At 33.1% G+C, this 25,439-nt stretch overlaps 1 protein-coding gene across 1 annotated transcript in view; it reads left to right on the forward strand.

Moving 5' to 3' along the window:
- Window positions 1-25,439, forward strand: part of LOC143390091 (EGF-like repeat and discoidin I-like domain-containing protein 3) — a 132,848-nt gene that overhangs the window by 17,785 nt on the left and 89,624 nt on the right. The window contains exon 3 of the mRNA XM_076842689.1: window positions 5,775-5,804. Within this exon, the coding sequence (XP_076698804.1) occupies window positions 5,775-5,804 (30 nt within the window). The remainder of the gene's footprint in view (window positions 1-5,774; window positions 5,805-25,439) is intronic.

Below are 25,439 nucleotides of genomic sequence, written 5' to 3' on the forward strand. Positions count from 1 at the left end.
CTTAAATAGGTGATACCCCCCAAATCTAGTACAGTAACAAAAAATGCATAAAAGTCTGATAAAGAAGAGAATTTTTTTATTCTCTGAATAATATTTGAACAAATATAACGTCTGCTGTGTCTCACTGTGACCTATACTCTGCAATTCTGAGGCTGAACAATCAACTACATCCTATGATGTCTAAGATCTCAACCAGGAGGAAAATCACTGTTTTTGTCATACTTTGACATGTAAGAAGTTGGTAATCTAAACATTTAAATCCTTAGTCAAGAAACAAGAAAACAGGACCAAATAATTTAAACCTTTTTCTGAACACTTTTCTGAATACTTCCAGAGGCAGCTCCATAACCTATTTTAATGACTGAGATCACAAATTTGAAATGATTGTTTGCTTTTTTTGTCTTGAAAATATATACATGCATACATACACACATTTATAGCATTTAACAACTCAGAAGGCATAATCTATCATGCACACATATCATAATTGTTATTTTTGTTTCACTGTAGTTGAATAAAAGCATTCCAAAATATATGTCATGATATAGTATTACATATTTATTGTTACATTGCTTTAGAAACAATTGCATAGATAATTGTATACTGTAAAGCATATTTGGTATACAATTAACTAAATGTATGATGTAATCAATAAAATGATCAGTCACTAAAAACTGAGTAATAGCCATATATAAAAGAGTATAACATAGTAAGAAATGTATATTTTATATTTCATAATGAGCTTTTCCTATTTGATAATAGGCTACACTGGGTACAGAATTATTTTTAATAGGTTGAATATCCAGGTTATACAAATTTACTTAAAACATACAAGGATGAAAAAGAAAAAAAAAACAGAATATATAAAAATTCTTGAGACCACACAGATAGAAGTTTGTCCAACAAAGATGCTAATGGAGTTTTGCATCTTATGGAAGTCAGGGCAATATACAGACCACTGGGTTTGGGTAGTTGCTGCATTTCAGAGTTGAAATCTATAGAAGAAAGGGGGAAGGGGAGAAATGAAGAATGAGACAAGAGTCTGCATAGTGCTTTTTCCTTCCAAGCACCTTCACACTTCTTGAACATGAGCACAGCTAGGCTGGCTGAAAAGGTGGTGACTAACTTTGAAGTCACAAGACAGACTATTGTATCAAAGCAGGATGGGGAGTGCAGTGCAGCAAAGCCCTGGAGTCCCGTCTGCCCTCTGAAAGCTCAGTCCCAGGCCGTGTGTACTTTTGGTCTCAATTGCCTCAAATAATCAATTTCTTATGTATCCTAATATATTATAAAAGGGAACGACAAAACTGATTAAGGTCGTAGCAGAATTCCACCTGGTTGCAAATCACAGAAAGCCCAGCTCACACTAGGTAAACAGTAAAGTGAATTATTTTTCATCAGAACTATAAGTCCAGAGGTCTTAACTCATGACTATGATTCAATGGCTCAATAATATCAGGAATCCAACTTCTTTCTGTTTTTGAACCTTGCCTTTGAACAGGATCAGCTTTCTTTGAAAGCTGGTTCCCAGTTTTTTTTACAAGGTGTTTGCCAGTTACTTTCTGGGTCACAGGATTACTTGTCTACATATAAAAAGAGAGAAAAGCAGTAATTTTCCAGACACTTTCTCAGAAGAATGGAGGCTCTTCCTTTGCAGTTGCCTTTCACAATACAAACACACCAACCCCCACCCCTTACATATAGCTCCACCAGGATACAGTTGGCCTTCACATCTGTGGGTTCTGCCTCTGTGAATTCAACCAGCCACAGACAGAAAATTGCTTCTGACCTGAACATGAACAGATTTTTCCTTGTCACAACTATTTACATAGTTAAGAATCATCATGTTCGGTATAATAATTGATCTAGAGAAATTGTACTCAAAGTATAGGAAGGTTGTGCACAGATTATATGCAAACATTATGCCATTTTATATAAAGGATGTGAGCATCCATGATTTTGGTATCTGAGGGACTCTTGTAACCAATTTGCAAATAATTTTCTACCTATATGTTGACCAATGACTATGGTCAACAAAAAGAAATAGATTTAGTTAGTTCTGAGATATAGGCCTCTCTCTAACTCAAAGAGAGTCATCTTCTCCCAGAGTATTGATGGAGATATCCAATAAAACCTAAAGATTTGCAAGATGAAAAGCATTGAAAGTTGGTGAAGCCACTACAGCATATACTGCAAAGGGCTTTTGTAAGCTTCCTCATTTGCTGCTATAGTTCTAACAGCTGGATCCAAAGTTCTTTCCTAGTGATACAAAACTTTGATGGGCTGCAGTCATATTTTTCAACATTTATTGTTTATAACAATCACCTGAAGAGCTTTTTAAAAATGCAGAAGCCTGGGCTTCCACCCAAAATTCAAGCAAGTACATCTATAGCATTTTAATAAATACCCAGGGAGATTCTGTTTTGGGAGATGGGAGAGCTATATTTAGTTAAATCCTATGCATCAGTTACATGTCTTTGCTGTCTCTTTCCCTCCATTGTAGAAATTTCAGTACATCCTTCTAAATGCTGAATTTGTACAGCACAACATTTTTTTAGATTGTTTATTTTTGTTTTGCTTTGTACCTGTGCTTTAGTTGCCTGAATTAAAGGAAGTCCCAGTGGTGTAGACTCAGGGTTTGTTTTTTCTTTTAATTGTTGATTTCATGACTTCTAAGCAGCAAATAGGAAGAGTTAAGAATCATTTGGGTAGTAAGACGATGTCTTCTGTGATTCTTGTTTCACTGAAATGTCATTATATGGGCCACTAGTGCCCACTTTGAGGTTTATTATTACTCTGGGGCTCTAGTTGCCACCTGTTAATTGTTCGAGAGGTTTTCTTTCAGTATTATAGTTTACTGTCTTTGCCACACAGTTAAAGCTGAGAATTAATACCACTACTAACCCTTGGGAATGTATGTGGTTTTGAGACTGTGTGCATAATTTAATAGAATAAATAGTAGTAGTTAGTGACATGTTCATATTATAAGGAAGCATTATTAAGGACATGCTGTACAAAAATAGGACTCTGAAAACTTGTGTACCTGCTGACTCTAATCTTGTTAATTTGTTACAAAGATGCTTTCCAGTATTGCAAGCTCAACCATGACTTAGAACACTTCATGCTCTATAGGCTTTGGATTTAAAAGGATCTGATTGCTATAACTTCTATATGTTTATAATTGTCCTTATTTTGGGCTTGCTACCTCCTATCTAAGTATTCTTGCTTATATATCCACAGTGAAAAGTAAAGTTTTGGCATTTGTTACCTTCATTTCTTAGCTATTGTGTCCTGAGGGAGCTTTATTAATCAGTAGTCAGGATCTCACCTGCGTAGTTCTATATCTGAATTGTAAGAAATCTGGAGGAGTTTCCAAATATCTTTATTACTTGAAGAGAGTTCTTTCCTCAAGCCCTCCATCAGATTTTTGTTCTTTTGCTTATTTTCTCTTTCTTTTTGCTGTTTTGTTTATCAAACTAACATTATCAGGGGCTATGGTTGTAGCTCAGTGGTAGAGCGCTTGTCTTGCATGTGTAAGGCACTGATACTCAGCAGCACATTAAAAAAAATAATAATAAATGTATTGTGTCCATCTACAACTAAAAAAAATTAAAAACACAACAACAACAAAAAACTAACATTATCAGGGATTTGGCCAGTTTCCATCCTGAGGCAACACTTGTAAATAGCAGTACCCAAATCCTAATAAATTCTTTGTCATTTAGATTTCCCTGTTTAAGCATTCACAGAATCAGCACTGTTTTGGTGAGTTAGGCATAATGGTAAGAGTTTGATTTTAAAGTCAAACTGACATAATCTCAAATTCATTTTGACTGTTGACAAAGTTTTTGGTCACTCAAACTTTGTAACTTCCTCTATTAATTTGTGTCCCGTTGGTCATTGATTGCTTTGTGAAGTACATGAGTTCAAATTTTAAAGTGATCAATCGTAACTGTAAGTTTATTAATTTTTTCCATTTTGAATCTCCAGACTTTTATAATGACCCATCTATTTCAGCACTTGTGCAAGCCTCTTTGGTATTTTCCTAAAAGGGAATTCCTGGAAGCTACCAATGACTTTCCTCTTTGAACATGTTATGATATATTTTGGACACGATAAAGCAGCAAAGAGCTTTTTAAATATTTATGTTCTCTACGCCATGTATGCCAACTGTGTTTGCTCTCTTTATTTCTTTATGTGCCAAGGAGACAAGCCAAACAGTGTGAGAGGAAAATACTGTCAGGACACAAAGTAAGCTTGTCTAGTGTGTGCTCTGTGCAGATGTAACCTTAATGGAAAAGACTGGAGACCGCTCCCTGGCTGCACAGGGATGCCTTGATTAACAAATCAGCTGGGAACAAAGTTCCTTTGTAAGCAAGTCAGCTAACCGATTTTTATTTTAAAACTTCATGAATCAAGTGAAATAGGAGTGGCTCATATCATGTAATTCAGCAGTAATATTCCAGGAAAGTGCGCTTGTGTCCAGAGCAGAAAGCCTTCCTCCTGGAGGATGGGTGGAAGTGGAAAGGTGAATAGGTGGGTTTTAGGCAACACTGCAAAGTTAAACTGTGTTTTTCACTCTAGCAATTGCCTTGCACCATCTCACACGTACATGCAGTGGAAGGTTATTGTCCTTGGAGTCCTGCTGCTCTCAAACATCTCTAGTTTGAAAACTGGAACCCAAATGATTCACTATTGAATGAGTTAGTTAATTTTACCTTATGTAGATATTATCTAGTAATGTCTCAATCTTGGTTACAAATTGGTACCATTTAAAGAGATTCAGACTTAATTAGTTTGAGGTAGACAACAGAATTTGGCATTCTGTCAACACCAGGGCTGTGAAACACTACTCTAGGATAAATTGTATACTCACATTGTGGCCTCTGCTTTTCTAAGATCCATATTTATCTGTGTGTGTGTGTGGGCTGCAGAACACATAAGTGAAAACCACCTAGGGTCAACCTTTAAAATATAATGTTCCTGTGTCCTTATCATGGAATCATCCTCACTGAATCTTAAAGTATGTGGTGTATGTGTGTGAATTCTTTTTTTGGTGGGAGAGGGTTGGGGAGAAGAACAAAAGAGGATACAGAGGAGAAAGAGAAAAGGAGAGTATGTGTGCTAGAATCTGCATATTTAACAAAAAACCAAAGTGATTTTGACTCTCTCTCAGATAATACCTAATTTTTTGACCATTGACAATGTCTTTTAATTACTCTTTGCTAATAAAAAAAAATGATGATGGGCTGGGAAAGTGGCTCAAGTGGTAACGCGCTTGCCTAGCATGCACAGGGTGCTGGGTTCCATCCTCAGCATCACATAAAAACAAAATAAAGATGTTATTTCCACCAAAAACTGAAAAATACATATTAAAAAAAATTCTCTCTCTCAAAAAAAAATTGATGGTTGGGGGTACCACATACAATGTATATTTTAAACAACATTGTTTATGATTATACATGTATATTAACTAACATCAGTCTTGTTTTCAAAGAAAAATGAAAATAAATTTCAGACAACACAGTGGTCTTTTCTAATAAATATGTATATTAAAGAATAAGTGTGTATACATTTTAATTTGATACAGATACTCAGGAATCTGTCCTTAAATAATGAATGATTTATAATGTATGCAAAAAATTATAAGTCAGGGGATTATTTTTGAATATGTAAAACACATTTATGTTCAATCTCTTTTTCTCTCTTCCCCTTTTTTCCCTTACCTCAATTCTCTACCTGCCCCAACTTCACCTCTTTTCCTGTTAACATAGCATCAGATGAAGAAGAGCCAACTTCAGCAGGTAAAGTTCTTATGTTACAAATTAAAGGCCATTTTTTAATTTAATGACTTCAATAATATATACTTCAACCAAAATGGGCAAAGCATATTTACTTTTTTGTGTCTTGGACCCAGTATGCTGTGCCAGACAGAATGATGTTGATTAAAACTTCTGAATAAAAAGAAATAGATAAAAAAATAACTAATACAAAAAAATAAATAAAAATGGCACATCATTATTAAAGAATGAGAAAAATTGGAAAATGAAAACATTGAGATAAAACAGAAAAATAATATGAGGATGATAAAAATATCAAAAAAAGAAAAATGATAAAGTAAACATCCAGAAATGTAACCATCTATGATAGAATACTGCTATAGCAACTATGAGACCAGTATTAGGTATATATTCAGGTTTAAAAATAAAAAAGTTGTTCTTTCCTCAAATACTCATTTAAAATTTTAATTTTTACAATTATAATTTAAATTGAGAATTTTTGCATCCATGTTCTTTAGAGATCTTGGTCTGAAGTTTTATTTCTTAGATATATCTTTGCCTGGTTTTGGAATCAGGGTGATATTGGCCTAATAGAATGAGTTTGAAAGTGTTCCCTCTTTTTCTATTTCATGAAATAATTTGAGGAGTATTGGTTTTAGTTTTTCTTTAAAGGTCATATAGAACTCAGCTGTGTATCCATCTGGTCCTGTACTTTTCTTGGTTGGTAGGCTTCTGATGGTGTCTTCCAATATCCTTGCTTGAAATTGATCTATTTAAATTGTGTATATCATCCTAATTCAGTATGGGCAAATCATATGACTCTGGAAATTTGTGGATGCCTTCAGTATTTTTCTATTTTATTAGAGTACAAATTTTCAAAGTAGTTTCTAATTACCTTCTATATTTCTGTATTGTCTGTGGTGATGTTTCCTTTTTCATTGTGGATGTTAGTAATTTGAGTTTGCTTTCTCCTTTTTTTTTTGTTATCATGGCTATAGGTTTATCCACTTTATTATTTTTTTAAAGAACCAACTTTTTGTTTTGTCAATTTTTTCAATTGTTTCTTTTGTTTCAATTTCATGGATTTCAGCTCTAATTTTAAATATTTCATGTCGTCTACGGCTTTTGGCTCTTAAAAATTTTTTCTAGGGCTTTGAGATGTAATGTTAGTTCATTTATTTGTTGACTTTTTCTTCTTTTAAGGAATGAACTCCATGCAATGAGTTTTCCTCTTAATACTGCCTTCATAATGTCCCAGAGATTTTGAAATGTTGTATCAGTGTTCTAATTTATCTCTAAGAATTTTTTTTAAATCTGTTCTTTAATGTCTTTTGCAACCCATTGCTCATTCAATAGCATATTATCTAGTCTCCAGGTGTTGAAGTAGTTTTTATTTTTTATTTTATCATTGATTTCTAATTTCAATCCATTATGATCTTATAGAATGCAGAGTAGAATCTATTTTTTTTGTATTTGCTAAGAATTGCTTTGTGGCATAATATATGATCTATTTTAGAGAAGTGTTCCTGAGAATAAAGTGTGGTCACTTGTTGATGGATGAAATATTGTATGCATGTCAGTTAAGTCTATTATTGATTGTTTTATTGAATTCTATAGTTTCTTTAGATTAGAATAATAGCTAATAGTATCTTTAGATTAGGGTATAGCTAATCTATCAGCTTTTGTTTGGAAATTCTATCCAGTGGTGACAGAGGTGTGTTAAAGTCACTCAGAATTATTGTGTTTTGGTCTGTTTGACTCTTGAACTTGACAAGTTTTTGTTTTATGAATGTAGATGCTTCATTGTTTGGGGCATATATATTTATAATTGTTATGTCTTGTTGATGTATGGTTCCCTCAAGCAGTATGAAATGTCCCTCTTTATCCCTTTTGATTAATTTTGGTTTGAAGTCTACTTTATCTGATATGAGGATGGAAATCCCTGCTTGCTTCCACAGTCCATGTGAGTGGTATGATATTTCCCAACATTTCCTATGGATGTTTTTTCCTATGAAATTAGTCTCTTGTCGGCAGCCTATTGTTGGGTATATTTTTAAATCCAATCTGCCAGTCTATGTCTTTTGATTGGTAAGTTTAGGCCATTAATATTCAGGGTTATTATTGAGACATGATTTTTATCCAGCCATTCTTGTTTACTTTTGGTTTTTAACTGACTTGGTTCATCCTTTGATTAGTTTTTCCTTTAGTATAATACCTCCCTCTGCTGATTTTCATTGTTGGTTTTTCATTTCCTTCTCATAGAATATTTTGCTGAGGCTGTTCTGTAGTGCCAGCTTTCTAGCTGTAAATTCTTTTACTTTTGTTTATCATGGAAGGTTTTTATCTCATCATCAAATCTAAAGCTTAATTTTGTTGGATATAAGATTCTTGATTTTCATCCATTTTCTTTTCAAAGCTTGGTATAAGTTGTTCCAGTATCTTCTAGCTTTCAGGGTCTGGGCTGAAAAATCTGCAGATATCCTAATTGTTTTCCCCTCTATGTAATCTGATTCCTCTCTCTCATGGATTTTAAGTTTCTCTCCTTATTCTGTATGCTAGGCTTTTTCATTAAAATGTGCCTTGGTGTGAATCTGTTGTGATTTTGTGCATTTGGTGTCTTGTAAGCCTCTTGCACTTGGTTTTCCAATTCATTTGTCATGTTTGGAAATTTTTCTAATATTATTTCATTGAATAGATTGGTAATTCCTTTGGTTTGGAACTCTATGCCTTCCTCTATCCCAATAACTCTTAAATTTGGTCTTTTTATATTATCCCATATTTCTTGAATGTTCTGCTCATGATTTTCTTACTATCTTCACTGGGTGATCTACAATCTTTTTGAGATTATAAAATATGCTTTCATTGTCTGATGTCTTATCTTCCAAGTGGTCTAATCTGTTGGTGGTGCTTTCTGTTGAGCTTTTAATTTGGTTTATTGTTTTTTTCATTTCAAAGATTTCTGTTTTTTTTGTTTTGTTTTGTTTTTCAGACCCTTCATCTCATTATTAAAGTAATAATTGGCTTCCTGTATTTGCTTATGTAGCTCTTTATCGAAATGATCTTTTGCTGCCTATATTTGTTCTCTTCTTTTAATTCACAGAACATTTTAATTATGTGCATCCTGAACTCCTGTGTCATTTCTTCTATTGTGCTAACCATGGATTCTAATAATGTAGTATCTTGATTTGTTTGAGGAACCTTTTTCCCTTGTTTGTTCATGCTGTTCGTGTGTCTTTCCTTCTAGCACTGAGGATATGCAGCGTTACTGTTTTTTATGCTTTAGACTTATAGGGTCCCTGCATGGTTGAAGACACTATACTGGCCAGCCAGTATTCCAAGCTGAGAATTGCCACAACTAAAGATTGTGACTATGGGGTTCCAAGATGGAGGCAGATGCTTTCAGCGATGGAGTGATAGGGGGATGGTGTTGTGCAGTGTGTTTAAAGATGCAGCTCAGACCCAGTGCAGGCTCCGCGTTTATTGACTGGGCCAACTCGGCCTGCCTTTGCTCCACACTGAGATTCATATTTTTTTTTTAAGAGAGAGAGAGAGAGAGAGAGAGAGAGAGAGAGAGAGAAGGGAGAAGTATTTTCATGTGAAATGCTAGGTTTACAAGTTTGACATTAACAACTTTCACTTGAATATCTGATCTTCATTTTTTTTAAAGTGATCATATTAAGTTTAAATTTCAGTAAATAACATTCTTCAATGAAGCTAAATCAATGGCTGCTTCTAAGCAGCACAAAAACAATTTTTATTTATCTTTTATTTCATTTTCCAAAACTTATTCTATGTTCTTTAAGAAATCAAGTAATTTATATTAGAAAATTGATTGCTAAAGCTAAAATAATCTATATAAAATATAATTTATTTTGAAGCTTATTCCCAATTAAATTTTCAAAGTGTTCTTAACTTCTATGGTTTTATTAGTTTTACATCTTGAGAAATGTCATTTATTTATCAAATTGAGAAAATTATTATGACATTTAGAATAGGGCAAGAACAAGAAAATATTATTAAATGAAACCAAAATCAGTCTGAAAATGACACAGTGTAGATCTTGTAGATAAACAGTGTCTATAGTTAAAATTAACTTAACTACAATTTACTTGTTTATATCACCTCAAATTTAAAAAAAAAAACACCTATTTTTTATTCTTATCTCTTGCTTGAGGGAAATTTTTAGTTAGTTAGTCTTTTTTTTTATATCAGGCAAGGGACTGAGTTTCAGTTTCCATAAAAAGTAGTCACTATTAATACTGGATTAACTTTTATAATAATGAAAAATATGTATGGAGAAAGTGGAATCTTTCAGACATAGGTAAAAGTTAAAACCTTTTATGTTCTATATTGTTTATATACTTAAACATACTTAGGTATGTTTCATATATATATGAAACATACTTAGGTATGTTTCATATATATATATATATATATATATATATATATATATATATATAAATGATGAAATCATTTTATTATCAAATCAGCATTCTTTACTTCATATCATTACTACTTGTTGGAATGTAATAAGAACATCTATATTCTACCCTCATAGCAATTTTTCAGTACACTATTCAATATTATTGACTATTATCCTCAGACTGTATGTTAGAACTTTAGATTTATTCTTCTTATATAAGTGCGATTTCATACTCTGTGACATATCTCCCCATTTCTCAACTCCACACTCATACCCAATAATCACTGTTCTACTCTTTTTGAATTCAGCTTTTCAAATTAGATTCATTTGTGTTGATACAAGTGGCAGGATCCATTTTTTTAAGGCTGAATAATATTACATTACATTCTAATATATGCCATATATTTGCATATTCTGTAAGTTACTTCCCTATTTATCTGTGTATAGTCACTAAGTAGTTTCCATATGGTGGCTATTGTTAATAATGATAGTACAGATATTTCTATGTGTTTTTGAAAGTGATCTTATTAAGTTTAAATTTTATATAACCAGAGGAGGATCCATGGGTATAATAGTGTTACCTTTAATTTATTGAGGAAATTCTATACTGTTGCATATGGCTGCACGAGTTTGCATACCCATCAACAATGTGCAAGGGTTCCCTAGACACTTATCTTACACCATATTCAAAAAATCAATTTTAAATAAAGATTTAAATATAAGTTCTAAAACCATAAAACTCCTGGAAATAAAAAGAGCAAAAGCTAATTGACACTGACAATGATTTTGGGGGGTATTGCAATAAAAATCTCAGGCAATGAAAACAAAAATAAACAAGTAAGATTTTATCAAACTAAACAACTTCTGAATAGCAAAGAAAACAATAAACAAAATAAAAAGGCTACTGATTGGGACAAAATATTTATGAACCATATATCTGATACAAGGTTAACCTCTGTGTTACCTCTGTGAACCTGGGAAGGACCACATAAAGGAGGAAAAGTTTATTGTGTGCTTATGCTTTTAGAGATTTCATGATTGATGGACTCCATTGCTCTGGTCCTGAGGTGAGGCAGAATGTCATTATGGAAGGGTCTGGAAGCAAACAAGTAAGAAACTTGCTCAGCTCATGGCAGCCACGATGCAGAAAAGGAGAGACCAAGACATAAAAAGACAAAGAGAAAGGGGTTGGAACATGTATAATCCCCAAGGAAACCTCCCTAGTGACCCTTCTTCCTGTAGTCATGACCCACTTACCTGCGGTTACCACAGAGTAGTACATTAAAATTATTAATTCATCACATGGTGTAATCTACCAATGAGATTACAATTCTCCGTCTAGTAATTTTATGTCTGAACATTCCTTCCTTAACACATGAGCTTTTGAGGGACATCTCATGTCCAAACTATGGACAATATCCAAAATATAAATAGGATTCTTCCAATGCAGTAACAATCAATCAATCAATAAAAAAAAAAAAACAGTTAAAAAAAGTAAGCAAAGGATTTGTATAGAATCTCCTACAAAGAAGACAAGAAAATGGTCAACAGGCATATGAAAAAGTGCTAAGCATCACTAATCATTAAGGAAGTAAAAATTTAGACCACAGTGAAATATTATTTCACATCTTTTAGGATGGCTGTTGTTAAAAAGGTAAAATCTTTCTGGCAATCACAGCTGTATTAAACTATGAAACTATAAAAAGTGTACTAGTCTGCATATAATTATAATATTAAAATGTTAGTAATTTTCTAATATACAAAATTGTGTGTATGAATTTGATCCCAATGATTCATGATGGTAGAGGTCACCACCCAGATACAATAGTGTATAAAAGACTTCTTAGCCAGGCATGATGGCACATACCTGCAATCCCAGCAGCTCCGGAGGCTGAGGCATGAGGATTGTGAGTTCAAAGCCAGCCTCAGAAATTTAGCAGAGCTGTAAGCAATTTAGTGAGACATTGTTGCAAAAATAAATAATAAGGCTGGGAATGTGGCTCACTGGTTAAGTACCCCTGGTTCAATCCCCAGTGCCAGAAAACAAAAACACAAACAAAAACAAAAAAAGAAAGACTTCTTGTGAACTCTATGATATGCAAACAAATGGAGATAATTGTAATTGAGTATACCACTGTTTCAGAATTTTTAAACAGTTTCTTGTAAAGTTTTTAATAAATTTTTAATAATTTAAAGCACCAGTTTGGCCATTGAGGAAATACACCTAAGAACACTAATAATCTACACATTAAAAAAGATAATAGAATGCTGGCTAGCACTAGTAAAGATCTGATGCTGCAGTTGTTTGTAGGTTAGCAGATAAAAACCAGTAATAAAACAAGGTATATTCTGTACAGCTACAAACAGGACACAGTGATTAGATATTTTTCTCTAACTTTTGAAATATTCATTGTTACTCCTATAAAAATTATGACTTTTGTTTATGTTTTTTTCCCCTTAACTATGCTGCAGATTTCTTTTAGCTCTCATTCCCATTTTCTTGTGGAATTTAATTCTGCAAGGCCAACTATGTTCAATTATTCTACAACTCATGCATTTTGAAAAGGAATGATGTCTTACCCTATTATTTTCTAATGAATAAGAGTTGCTCTGCATTTTGATGTTAGTACTTTATTTCCTCGGGGTCTGAAATAGAGCTGTGCATCCTTATTCTTGTTTGTCTTACATTTGTTACAAATTTCCCTTCTCTTGTACAGAAATGCTTATTTTTCCCGTTTTGCATTGATCAATTTTGCTAATTATTTTATCAAGTATACTCTTGTTCATAATATATCTTATGTAGTCTTAAACATTAAAACTTAATACATAAAAAACACAAGTTAATTCCTACAATATCCAAAAAAGAAAAAATGAGTAGATCCTCAGTGTAATAGGCAAGAAATCATTACCCCTGAAGAGCTGGCCTGGTTAGTTTTCTAAAACATGAATATAGTGATCAAATTAGTGTTTACTTTTCTTTTTTTTCTTTTTTACAAAATAAAACTTCCTTTTTGATAGGTATCAGTGATATTGAACTGTAGGAAAAGGTGATTATAATTTAAATCCTTGTTTTGTGTACCTGGTGTTTTTCACATTTTTAACAAGATAAAATTTGTTGAACAACAAGATTGTGATACCAGTAGGGAATTTGGAAGATTGTATATTCTATATCTTTCTCTTTAGGCTTGAGAATGAAATAATCAAAGGAGGAAAAAATAGTGTCTTTATACTATGAAGATCTGTATGTGTCTTCACCTATATATCTCTGAACATATATGTAATTACATAATCTATTATAGTCCCTCAAGGTATAAAACCGAAGTAAACAGATTAAAATCTTATTTTTAAGTAAATTAGCTAAAGTCCCTCTTTGTACAGCTTGAAGTCATCATAAATTAAGTAGGATATATAAGTATCTAGAAATACATACATTCAAAAAGAGTTGTTATGTATTGTGACATAATTTTTGAGTTGCAAATATCAGAAACTTTGATCTTGGTTAAATAGTTAGGGTTTTAGTTGACTTGAAGAATTAAGAATGGATGACTCCATGATGATGATGAAAGTCTTATTTTTGTTTTACTTTCTCCTATTTTTTCTGTGCTGTGTTCTGTACTCTAAAGTTTATCTTTATATTAAAAGGCTTTCCTTGTGGCTATGATATATCTGACAACAGCTACTGAGGTTGTATGAATCCTTACCTAGTCCATAAGAGGGCAAAGATTGCATGTGTTCTCTTGAATTCAAAGCAAAAGTCCTGAGACCATTCTGATGGGATAGGCTTAGCTTCCTCCTGCCACCCCTGAAGCAGAAAGTGAGTCAAGATTCTCCACTGAGAGATATTTGCCAAATTATATTATTATATTATGAGCATGTGTTAATATATAATAACAAATCCCACCATTATGTACAACAATAATACACCAATAAGGCAAAAAAAATAGACCCTCTGCTGAAGCATGAGGTTTATGTCAGCTTTCATGAAGATCATGAACTATATTCACACTGAGGTGTGAATACATGAATAACATTGAGGGTACTCCTTTAGAACAGAAATGGGAAGTGCATGATAGGTCAATGCAACAACTAGCAAAGCCAACTGGAATTAACAGATGTATCACCTTTGTTGCTTCATGGTATATTCTATATATCTTCATAGATATTCTACACCTTGGCATGCTTTCCATGGCAGTTTATAAAATATCCTATGAGACTTTAGAAATCTGATTGCTGCCAAATAAATTTGGTGCACATCTCAGTATTATTAAAGTGTATATTCTTAGGTGCAGTGTTACACATTGTGACTCTTAAAATCCTACCTACTGTAATGTTTAGTCTTTCCTCAAGTTCATAAACACATTTTTCATCCTTGTCCAAGATCTTCATGTGCCTCATCAATACTGACCTGATCTTTCCCTTTTAATTTTAATGATTTGTTTTTACAGGAACTACCAAGTTTAAGTGTTCCTGTTTCCTAGATATGGTTGAATATAGCCCTCCTCTCTCACATTTCAATACCTGACTGTATCTTCTACACCTTTTCTAATAGTATTAGATAATGTTGGTCATTATCTAATACTATTAGATATTCACAGTCTATGTCAGGTTGTTGTTATTATTATTATATGAGAGATTTAAAAAGCTTTCAAGAAACTACAGCCGAAATATAACAATTTTATGTTTAAAATAGTAAAGAATGGTCATTCCAATTTAGTCAAATTTTTAAACCTGAAAGAAAAATAAGTAATAATCTTTGTGTGTGTGTGGGGGTGTGTGTATTCAATTCAACTTTATGAAACATATGTTATAGTGTAGAAAGATTGCCCCCAGAGATGTAAATTAAATATTTATTAAATATTTGTAGAAATTTCATGATAGTACATCGTTGATGATTAGACTTTGTGTTGTTTACCTCTAGAATACTAGGAGAAGGGCCAAAAATTAAACTTGCTTAAAGTTAAAATCAAGTATGAAAAGAATTAAAGTTTAAAATAATAATAATAAAGATGGTTTTATTAGTAGTTATAAAGGAATATTAATGGAAAAGTTTATAAAGGCAAAAGGAGAGCTTCTGAGATTTCTCTAGTTCTTCCAAGAAACAGAACCTATTATATGTGTGTGTGTGTATGCACTGATTGTGAGAGCTGATGCGTCTGAGATCTGTACGGCAGAGGAGCTGGAAACTCAGGCAGGACTTCTAAATTATAGTCTTGAACCAAAGTGTCTACTTTATTGGGGAATCTCAGCTTTTGAACTTATGGGTCTTCAACTAATTGAAGGAAGTCCACATCTAATTGTCCCATTTCATCTGTTTTACATGAAGTCAATTCAGTTTCTCTGGGGAAAAAAATTTTTAAAAAACTTGTTCTTATTCTAATGCGTTAAATTCTACCTTTCCCTTTCAAAGAGTTTTAAATATCATATTTTTTAATTGTAAAAGGTACAGAATTTTTCAGTTTTTTATGCATGTAGTATAAAATTATATGTAATAACATGAAGAAAATTTTATATATTTTAAATGCTTACCATATTACTATTGTAGTTTCTGGACCATGTAGACACTTTGGGAAAGAATGAAGCAGGGAATGGAAAAATTCCTTGATTGCCTTCATCCACATCACACACACATTTTAAAAATATACAGCCTCTTACACTGCTTCAGTCTTCTCTTAAAGTCCTCACCATGTCAGGATCTCAATGCCAAACTCATTAAGGTCTACTGCACATTCAGTCCTCTCCAGATCCTCTTAGGTCTATCTTCAAAATAAATGCAAAATATAATCCTTTCCTGCCATCATCTCTGCCCATACCCTAGTCTAAGACTCCATTCTCCTACACTTTTAGTACTACACAACTGACCTTGCTGTGCCCTTTGCATCTATTCAGTCTTTTCCAACAGAGCTGCCAAGGTGATATTTTTACAAGGCTGTGAGATTGCATGAATTTTCTGCCTCACGGCCTCCCCATCTTTCATCTATTCCTCCAGTAGATGTAAGGTGGACTATTATTTGCACCTTTTCTCCCTTAGTCTTTGACTTCATTTCCTCCTGTTGCTATGTGGCCCTTCCTTCTCTGTAAAATAAACACAAACACAAGTTCCAGGCATTCCCCTGCCTCAGGCCCTACTGAGCACTCAAATCCTTTGCCTTGTGGAATTCTCTGGCAGGTTTCTGCCTGCTACTTCTTCACATCCTTCATATTTTGACCAAAAAACACCTGTTCTTCTTCATGGCTAAAAATTTCAGACCATTATTTACCTTTCATTGCCCCCTTCCCTTATATTATGATATTAATGTTTATCTTTTAATGTCTGCACATAATGTTTATGTAGTTTATTTATTTCTGTTTAGGTTGAGTACACATGCCCCCCAATGGCTGGGATTTTTTTAATCTAGTTTATTAACTACTGGAGTCTCCACTGCTACAATAAGTGTTTGATACATAGCAGATCATGAACATTGCTGTATGGCTACATTAATGAATAAATTAAGCCATACTTATTTTATGCTGATTTTTCTTGTTAACCAAAGGGCCCATATCATTTTTTTCCATCTAGGAGAGTGGTATAAAGACAAGAATGATCATAGATATTTCCCAACTGAAGAAAGAAAGAAATAAAAGGCTAACACTGACTATTTGATAGAGTATTAAGGATTTTTTGAATTATTATTTGGATTCCTTGGCAGAAATAAAGGGGCCTTTAGTTTGATCTTCATCTTTCTACTTTTGTTGCCATAGAATAAAGTACTTTTTTGCTCAGTAACTCTTTCAGCTAACAATGCCAAAAATTTAGCCATTGATGGTAACTAATAGCTGGAAACCACAAAGGTGATTGTAAGAAGCCTCAGGCATGTTAGGTACACCATCTACTTAGTGCTGGCTTTAGAGTGTGAGCAGGGTCAGAGCAAGGACATAGCTCAGTGCAGAGCACCTGGCAGACTCCAAGAAGACAGACTTGAGGATCAACCAGGCTTCCTTAGCCTTAGGTCCAGGATTAATAATATAAAGGCTGGTACTTTTTAACAATATTTTATGATTTATTGCATTGTCTCTTTTTCAAGGTTACATGAATAGTCCATTTTTTAAAAAAAAAATCCTTGATTAATACATTTAGGAATATATTTCAAAATAAAATAAAATGTACATAGGTAGCATATTCTCAGGGATATTATTTTTAAGGAAAATTACATTTATTCAAAGCAGTTATTCAAGTGTTAGAACTAAGTAACATTGGATATGCCATATCTATTCAGTTTTCTGCTTCACTAGAAATAAATTTAAATGAGGAAGAATCTGTTGATTGTTTTGAAAGTTTACTAGAAGCTCTTGAAAAAGAACAAACAATACAGTTCTCAATAACAAAAGTGAGGAATAAAAACCAAGGTACATTTTAGCCAATGGTTTGTGAGGCAGCTTGAAATGTTGTCCAGAGGATTTTGTGAAACCTACCTGAGACTGAAGCCCTCTGAGCCCCTTTTCTTTCAGGCCTTAGTGTATCAATGCCTTGGAAGGAATTGGGCAAGTGCTCAGCTGCTAAGAACAAAGCTAAAATAATATTGTCTGGAGAGTAAGGGAGTAAGGATTTTTTCAGAAACATTTGAACATTCCACATCTTTGCCTATGTAAACACAGGAGCTTTATACTAAGTCTTATTTATATGATTGTCAAGAAACCACTGAAAAATCAGATCCACGTTAAGTTCTTAAGGCATGATAAACCCTTAATCTGGTATTCTTTAGCCAGAATATTCAAACACTTTTGTCATATTTTAAGTTTTTTAGGAATTTATAGAGCAACAGATTGGAGAGTTTAGCATAGTCTGAAGTACCTCAAGTTTTCAGAATGTGATTTTTGTTTTTGTATCACCCAGTGACTGGTGTTCCTTGACCCTTGTGAAACTGGTAGAAGGTTAAGATTAAACTACTGACTCGTCTTAGTTTTTTTTTTTTTTTTTAGTTTTTAAACTAATGTATTATAGTTATACATAATAGTGGGATTCATTTTGACATAATCATACCCATATGGAATATAATTTTTTCCATTTAGTTCTCAATATTTCCTGTTTCCTTCCTCTCCTCCCTGCCTTGCTGCCTTCCTCTACTCTACTGGTCATTCTTCTATTTATTTATTTTTTTAAAACTGGTGTTTTATAGTTATACCTAAAGGCAAAATTCACTGTGTTATAGTCATATGTATAACTTAGCATAATTTTGTCAATTTCATTTTGAAGTTTCTCACTTTTCCCATTTCTCCTCCCACCCTTTAAATAAATAGAAGTTTACTAGAAACTCTTAAACCCCTTTTTGCTCTAGCTTTCACATACAAGAGAAAACATTTGACCCCTGACTTTCAGAGTCTGGTTTATTTTATTTAGTATGACAGTCTCCATTTCCATTCCTTTACCTGCACATGCTATAGTTTCATTCTTCTTTATGACTAAGTAAAAGTCTGTTGTGTATATATACATACCATATTTCCTTCTTCTTTGCTTTTTTATTTGTTCCTTTTAGAAGTACATGACAGTAGAGTAAGTTTTGATATATTATACATACTTGGAGTATAACTTATTCTGATTACGATCCCATTCTTGTGGTTGTACATGCTGTGAAATTCACTGTGGTGTATTCATATATTTTGTGCATAGGAAAGTTATGTTTGATTCATTCCACTGTCTTTCCTATTCCTTTCCACTTCCCTTCTCTTTATTCTCCTATACACCACTGTTTCTTAATCACTTCATTTTTGACAGGCAGATGGGCTAGTTCTGTCACCTGACTATGGTGAATTACACTGCTATAAACTTTAATGTACTTGTATCACTGTAGTACACTGATTTTAGTTCTTTGGGATAAATACCAAGAGTGGGATAGCTGAGTCATGTGTTGGTTCCATTCCCAGTCTTCTGAAGAATCTTCATACTGCTTTCAAAGTGGTTGTATTAATTTGCAGTCCCACCAAAAATGTATGAGTGTACCTTTCCCCCACATCCTTGCTAGAATTTATTGATACTTGTATTCTTGATGATTACCGTTTGAACTGGGATAAGATGAAATATCAGTATAGTTTTGATCTGCATTTTCTTGATTGCTAGGAATGTTGAACATTTTCTCTTGTATTTGTTAGCCATTTAAAATTTTATTCTTATTCTGAGAATGTGAAAATCAATAAAAATGAGTCCTTTAAATTATTCTTTAATTTCAGTACATGAAACCTTTGCCTAGTTTAAATGACCCTTCACATCCATGCTTCTTCTCCAGAGAGGCAGCACAGCCTCCTGTATGCCAGGTTGTATATGCTCTGTTCATTCTCCCCTCGAAGCTTCTGTTTATATTTGTCTAGAATGAGCTTTTCTTTTCCTTTCGGTTCTGCAGAATCTCTCAGTCCTTTCACACTTATCTCACATCCTACCCCTATCTGCTATAAACCACACTGATTTCTCACTTTCCAAAGTTTAACTTGTATAACTGTTAGGAATGTTTTCTGTGATAGTTAACAAAGATTAGCATGACTGGGAAAGGGTTCTGTTCTCTGTAAGATCACAGGATCTCTACTATTGCTTTCCAAGTAAATCATGTTTCTGTGAATACGAAAGAAGAATAGGACAGAGGTTAAGGGAAGCAATAGTTTCTTTGTCCAAAGGGGTTTGAGTTTCTTTATCACATACAATATGATTGGAATTGTTTCTCCACCTAGACTTGGAATTCATTCTTGACTGTGACTCATCCTTCCATTGCATTCCCAGCAATGTTGAGGACAGAATATGTATATATGTTTTGACCAACAGGCTAATATATGTAAAGTAAGATCATCTCTTGGCATCCTATAAGGTGAAAGAGAGAGACAGAGACTGAAGAGATAGGAAAGACAGTGAGAGGGAAAGGTAGTATATTTTCTTGAGTTGTACAAATTATATTCATGTTAGTCACATTCCTTGACTTATATCATCCCCTAAACCTTTTGACGTCTACTGATTTATTAGTTTTCTGAGGCTGCCCTTTACAACTTCTCTTTGGCATATTTGAATTGCCAGAATCACCACTCTTATACCGGGGACATTATTAAGTAAAATAAGGGTTACTTGAACACAGACTGTGACACTGAATCAGTTGATTTGATAATCAATAGTTACTAAGTGACTAATGGGTGGGTAGCATATATAGCATTGATACACAATGGAAAAATGAATGATTCACTTCCCAGCCTGAATGGAGCAATGTGGCACAAGATTCATGAGACTTCAGAACTGCATGCAATTTAAAATTTGTGAATTATTTCTAAAATTTTTCATTTAATATTTTTTATCTGCATTTGACTGAGGTAATTGAGACCAAGAAAGCAAATCTGCTGTTAAAGGAAGACTGTTGTACCACTGGGGTGGTTTAAAATAAATTTATTTTCTCAGTTTTTGAGACCAGAGTTTCTGAAATCGAGGTGTCAAAGAGGCCATGTTCCCTTTGTAGTCTCTATAGAGACTTTCTTTATTCTTCCAGTTCATGGTGGCTACTGGCATTCCTTGGCTCCACTGCCTTGAAGCCAACACATCACTGCAACCTATACCGCTAGTTTCACATCACCTTCTCTTTTGTCAATATCTTTTACTGCCTCAGAAGGGTGCTTCTTATTGGATGTAAGGCTCATCTGTATAATTTTGGAACATCCCATCTCAACATCCTTAATTATATCTGAAACAAACATTTTTATAATAAGAACATTCATAGTTTCCAACATTTGGAGATGGGTATACTTTGTGAATAGGGGTGGGATGGGGTGGGGTGGGAGGTGGGGGGTCCATTCAAACTACTACAACAATAAAAATAGATGTGCTAAGTAAACCTACAATGAATTAGGTTGGTATTTTCTGCATATGCAATTTTTAAGTAAATAAACATGTTAACGTGTATTGAAACATTCATAAGAATGGGTGAGATTATTTTTGTAACTTTCATGGTTTGCATTTCCTAGATGAAAATTAGTTATAAAATATAATGATGGAATCAATGGTTTACTCAATGAGGCATCACCGATTCCATACATAAAACCCAAAGAATATATAAATATTTAAATATTAAAAGGAGTAAACTGAAAAAAAAGCCTACAGTTATTTTCAGTGCCTTAACCAACACAATTTAATAATAATGAAGCAATCCTTTATTCAGTGACAACTGTATATTTTTAGAAGCGAGTCCTAGATAAAAAATTAGGCAGCGACTATGATAGTGTTTATATTACTTTAAACATATGCCTAGAAAACATCTGGCAAGGAAAACACAGAGATAAACAATGTTTTAAGCACATTATAAGCTAGCTCCTTTCTGTTTTATAAAGAAAAAAATTGAAGTTCACAAATTTATTCTTAACTATTTTAACATGATTTTATAACTATTTCATGTTTTATAGGTTCTTTAATTATAGATTCAGTCATTGCAAAACAATAAACACAGATCATCAGACTGCAGAAAAATAAAATAAGTGCATTTATTTTATCTAGTAATCTTAACTAGAGTGACAGAGTTGTAAAACATAAAACTAAACCCAATCTTACTTCCATTTCAATGTTATCAGTGGTGTATAAAATCAACTCAGTATAGCTTATCCATTTTGAATTGAAAACACATACTTTCCGTAGTACATGAGAACTGTTAATTGTTTAAATTCATTTTAACAATTGGGAGTGGAAGCTTAATTATGAATTTAATTACTATTGTTATTTTAAATTTTACTTTCAGGCTAATTTAAACACACTTTTTTTTGATAACTTAGTAAATTTCTTATGCTTTGAAAATCTCCTTTGAAGGACATGATGATAAAGGGCAAAGTATAACGTGCTTAGACACACGACTAACCTCTTTCCAAATTCAGATACAAGAGCCAAGTATCTCAATGCAATGTGAATATGACCCTTGGGAAATCATCATGTAGAGTAACTGGAGGGATAGAGGAGAAAATACCAATGGATTGCTGTGAAAAATATGTCAAGAAAACATTTTAATGGGATTTCTTCCACTTTATTTACCAGTGAACTGGATACTTAATAAATGCGTGTATTTCTATTGCTGAGTGTTACAACACTCCTAATTTCTCTACCCAGTGATTGATGGAAGTTGAGAATAACCTTACTGTTCACCACCTGTCATTAAACAGTCAAGTTCTTCCAGTAGACACAGCTTCTTTATACAATCTTAAATATTATAACTATTACACATTGTAAATTGCTCCTGTGAGGTTCTTTTAAAATAATATATATGAATTTATTGTTTTTCTTCTCCTTATAAGATTACCATCCATCGCTATTGAAATGTTTAAGCTACAAATATTGGAATATTTGTAGCTTAAACATGAAGCATTTGGGGACTGCTTAAGATTGTTTCTGAAAAAAAAAAAGTGATGTAGATAAGTACAAACATATATGCATGCCCCAATAGTTACTATTTTAATGATTAGGCCTGCTTATAGGACACACTGCATTTAAAAGCCACCCAAAAATAACACTTCACTTTTAATTGATGTATTTTTTTGAAAATTTGTATCAGGCCAATTAACTTATGCTCATAAATGGGCATAATAGAAAAGAGAATTTTAAGAACGATTTTGAGATCACTAATATGTTACTTCAAAGAAGAGCAAAGACTCTTTGAAGGATGCTGATGTACAGTCATAAAGGACCTGCAGAATTTCCAAGTTAATTGGAACACAAGCAGAAGAGAGAAGGAGAAGTTATATGTAGAATAAGAAAGAAAATAAGTGGATAATGACTAAGTCTGGGGGTTTAGTGGATGCAGGAAAATTTAAAAATATAATTGAAGAAAAGGGAAGAATTTTTTAATTACATATGAAGAAGAGGCTGAACATCAAAGACATGGAACTTGATTGTAAAAAATATATTATATTGATGCCTGAATTCTCTTTTATTTTTATGTACATTTTGATGAAAAAAAAAGGACTTTCAGTAACATATAATCAGAGTAGACAGTGTTTAAAGTATTTTAATTTTAAAATGGTTGTGTTCTATATTGTTAGTTTCAAATGACAAGCAATGGAGTTTATTCTGTGGTGTATGTGAAAGTGAATTTGACTAACAGGACTCTATAAATGTGGAGTTTTTTTTTTTTTTTTGTAAACCATCACTTTCTAGTAAAACATTTAAAATAATTTTCATAATTTTGGTATTACAAAATTTTTAAAAATTCTGTAAATATTCTTCACTAAATTGAGGTTTTGTTTGAAGTCTGGTTTCTTTGGCTTTTTTAGAATAAATATATCAAAAATAAAAAACAAAGTGGAGAACTCTTTGAAACAGCAAATCAAAGCTATATTTTTAAATGATGAAAACATTGTATTCAAGAATTATTGTTTCTAAGCAAATGGCAAAAGCATTTATCACCAATTTTTAAAAAATTATCTATAAATGTTTACCCTTCTTACTTAAAATTCTGCCTTTCCTCTGAGAGAGTTTGTAAAAGAAAAAATGCAAATACTTTCTCTTAATTTATGTAAGAAGAGTGGAATTTTGTTTCCTTGGAGAAAAGTTGATATTTTTTTAAAGTAAAGAGCATTGTCTTATTACAAGTCTAAAAATTAGATGAGCCCTTGACCTAAAGTTCTTAACTGTCTCCTGAGAATACAGTACTTCCCTTATGCTATAGATTTTATAAAAGCCATTCACCTATATGACTTTTCAAATAAATTACCAGAGTGCATTCTAATTCAGGATTCCCTGAACATCACCTTAAACTTCATCCAATTCAGAGGTTCCCATGCATCTCATTAAGTGTTATGACCCACCAGACACATGTGCTGTTGGCATACCAAAATCAGCACTGAGATTCAAATTCCTTTTGAGAGCAATTTGTGGAATTAATTTACCTATTTTATTTAGTCCTGTTAAGGGGTTCATTCAACATCTGTTGGGTCATCTTTCCTAGAGGTCTTTTACCTAAAGAAATAATATATATATATTCCTAGTGGTAGTATCTGTTTAATTCCCTAGATTTTAATTTAGGCAAACATGAGGTGTAATGCTCATAAACCACACATGTGAGATTTGTCCAGATTAATATTGTGCAAACTATTAATATACAATAAAAAGAGTCCTTCTCAGCTTTTGTGCCTCACAAATTAACCATTGAAAGGCAAAATCCAGTATTTTTTTTTTAATGTGGTGCTGAGATTCGAACCCAGAGCCTCGCACATGCTAGGTGAGCACTCTACCACTAAGCCAAAACCCAGCCCTCAAAATCAAGTAATTTAAAGATGATGAATGTAGTTGGTTTTGTTTGCAGCATTCAACATGATCAACAATCCATGTCTTACTTACATTTTCTTTCCTTAGCTTAAGTGGCATTGTACTGTACCTTTGCTATTAAGAATGTCTCTTACACTTTGTTTCCCACTTACTTTGCTGCTTCTTGGATATTGTCTTATGGTCTCCTTGTTCCTCTTTGTGTAATTTATCTCAGGTTTCATTAACTCTTTTATGAATAGCACTCCCAAATCTAGGTAGCTAAACATCTTAGACTTTCAGCTCTTTCAGCAAGATGGTAAAAATAAAATTGTTAGGGATACTATATGTAGAAGACCTACAAGAATTGTCAGTTCACAGTATATAGGAATCTACTTTCTCCTCTCTCCCTTCTATATTGCTGACCCTTCTCTTAAATTTTAAACTTCCATTTTCAGTCACAGCTACATATGTCTAATGGCCTCTATGCAAAAACTGAATATTCTTAACTTCTGCCTTTATACATTTCTTTTCTCAGTACATGGCATAACTAATAGCTATGTCAGGATAAAAATCCCAAGTCACCTTTTATTCTCTCTCTTCTTCAACCCTTACCTTCTATATTCATTTGGTTCTTGTTTCCAATACTGTCAAGTTCACTCTCCTTTGTGTACTCCCGACTGACATAGTATTAAACCTCTGTGCCTACACAAACTTTGCTTTACTTTTATAGTTTAAAAAATACAACAGAAGAGATTCCTCAGACTCCCAATTCCCCTCTCATGCTTAATCAGTCAGGATGAACTTGGTTGTGCCCTACGAGCGAGCTATATCCAGATACCAGAGGCTTAAAACACAAAAGTTTTGGCACGAGTCAGTAGAGGATTTCTGTTCACTGTAAACACCTAGGGACAGATTAACAAAGATACAACTCAACTTCCCACAGTTACCAAAGCAGTGGGGAAAACACATGGTTAATCATTTGTAAGCTCTTAAAACTTCAATTGGAAGTGGCACA

The sequence above is a fragment of the Callospermophilus lateralis genome, unplaced genomic scaffold (assembly GCF_048772815.1).
Source record: "Callospermophilus lateralis isolate mCalLat2 unplaced genomic scaffold, mCalLat2.hap1 Scaffold_89, whole genome shotgun sequence".
In the NCBI taxonomy this organism is placed as follows: Eukaryota; Metazoa; Chordata; class Mammalia; order Rodentia; family Sciuridae; genus Callospermophilus; species Callospermophilus lateralis.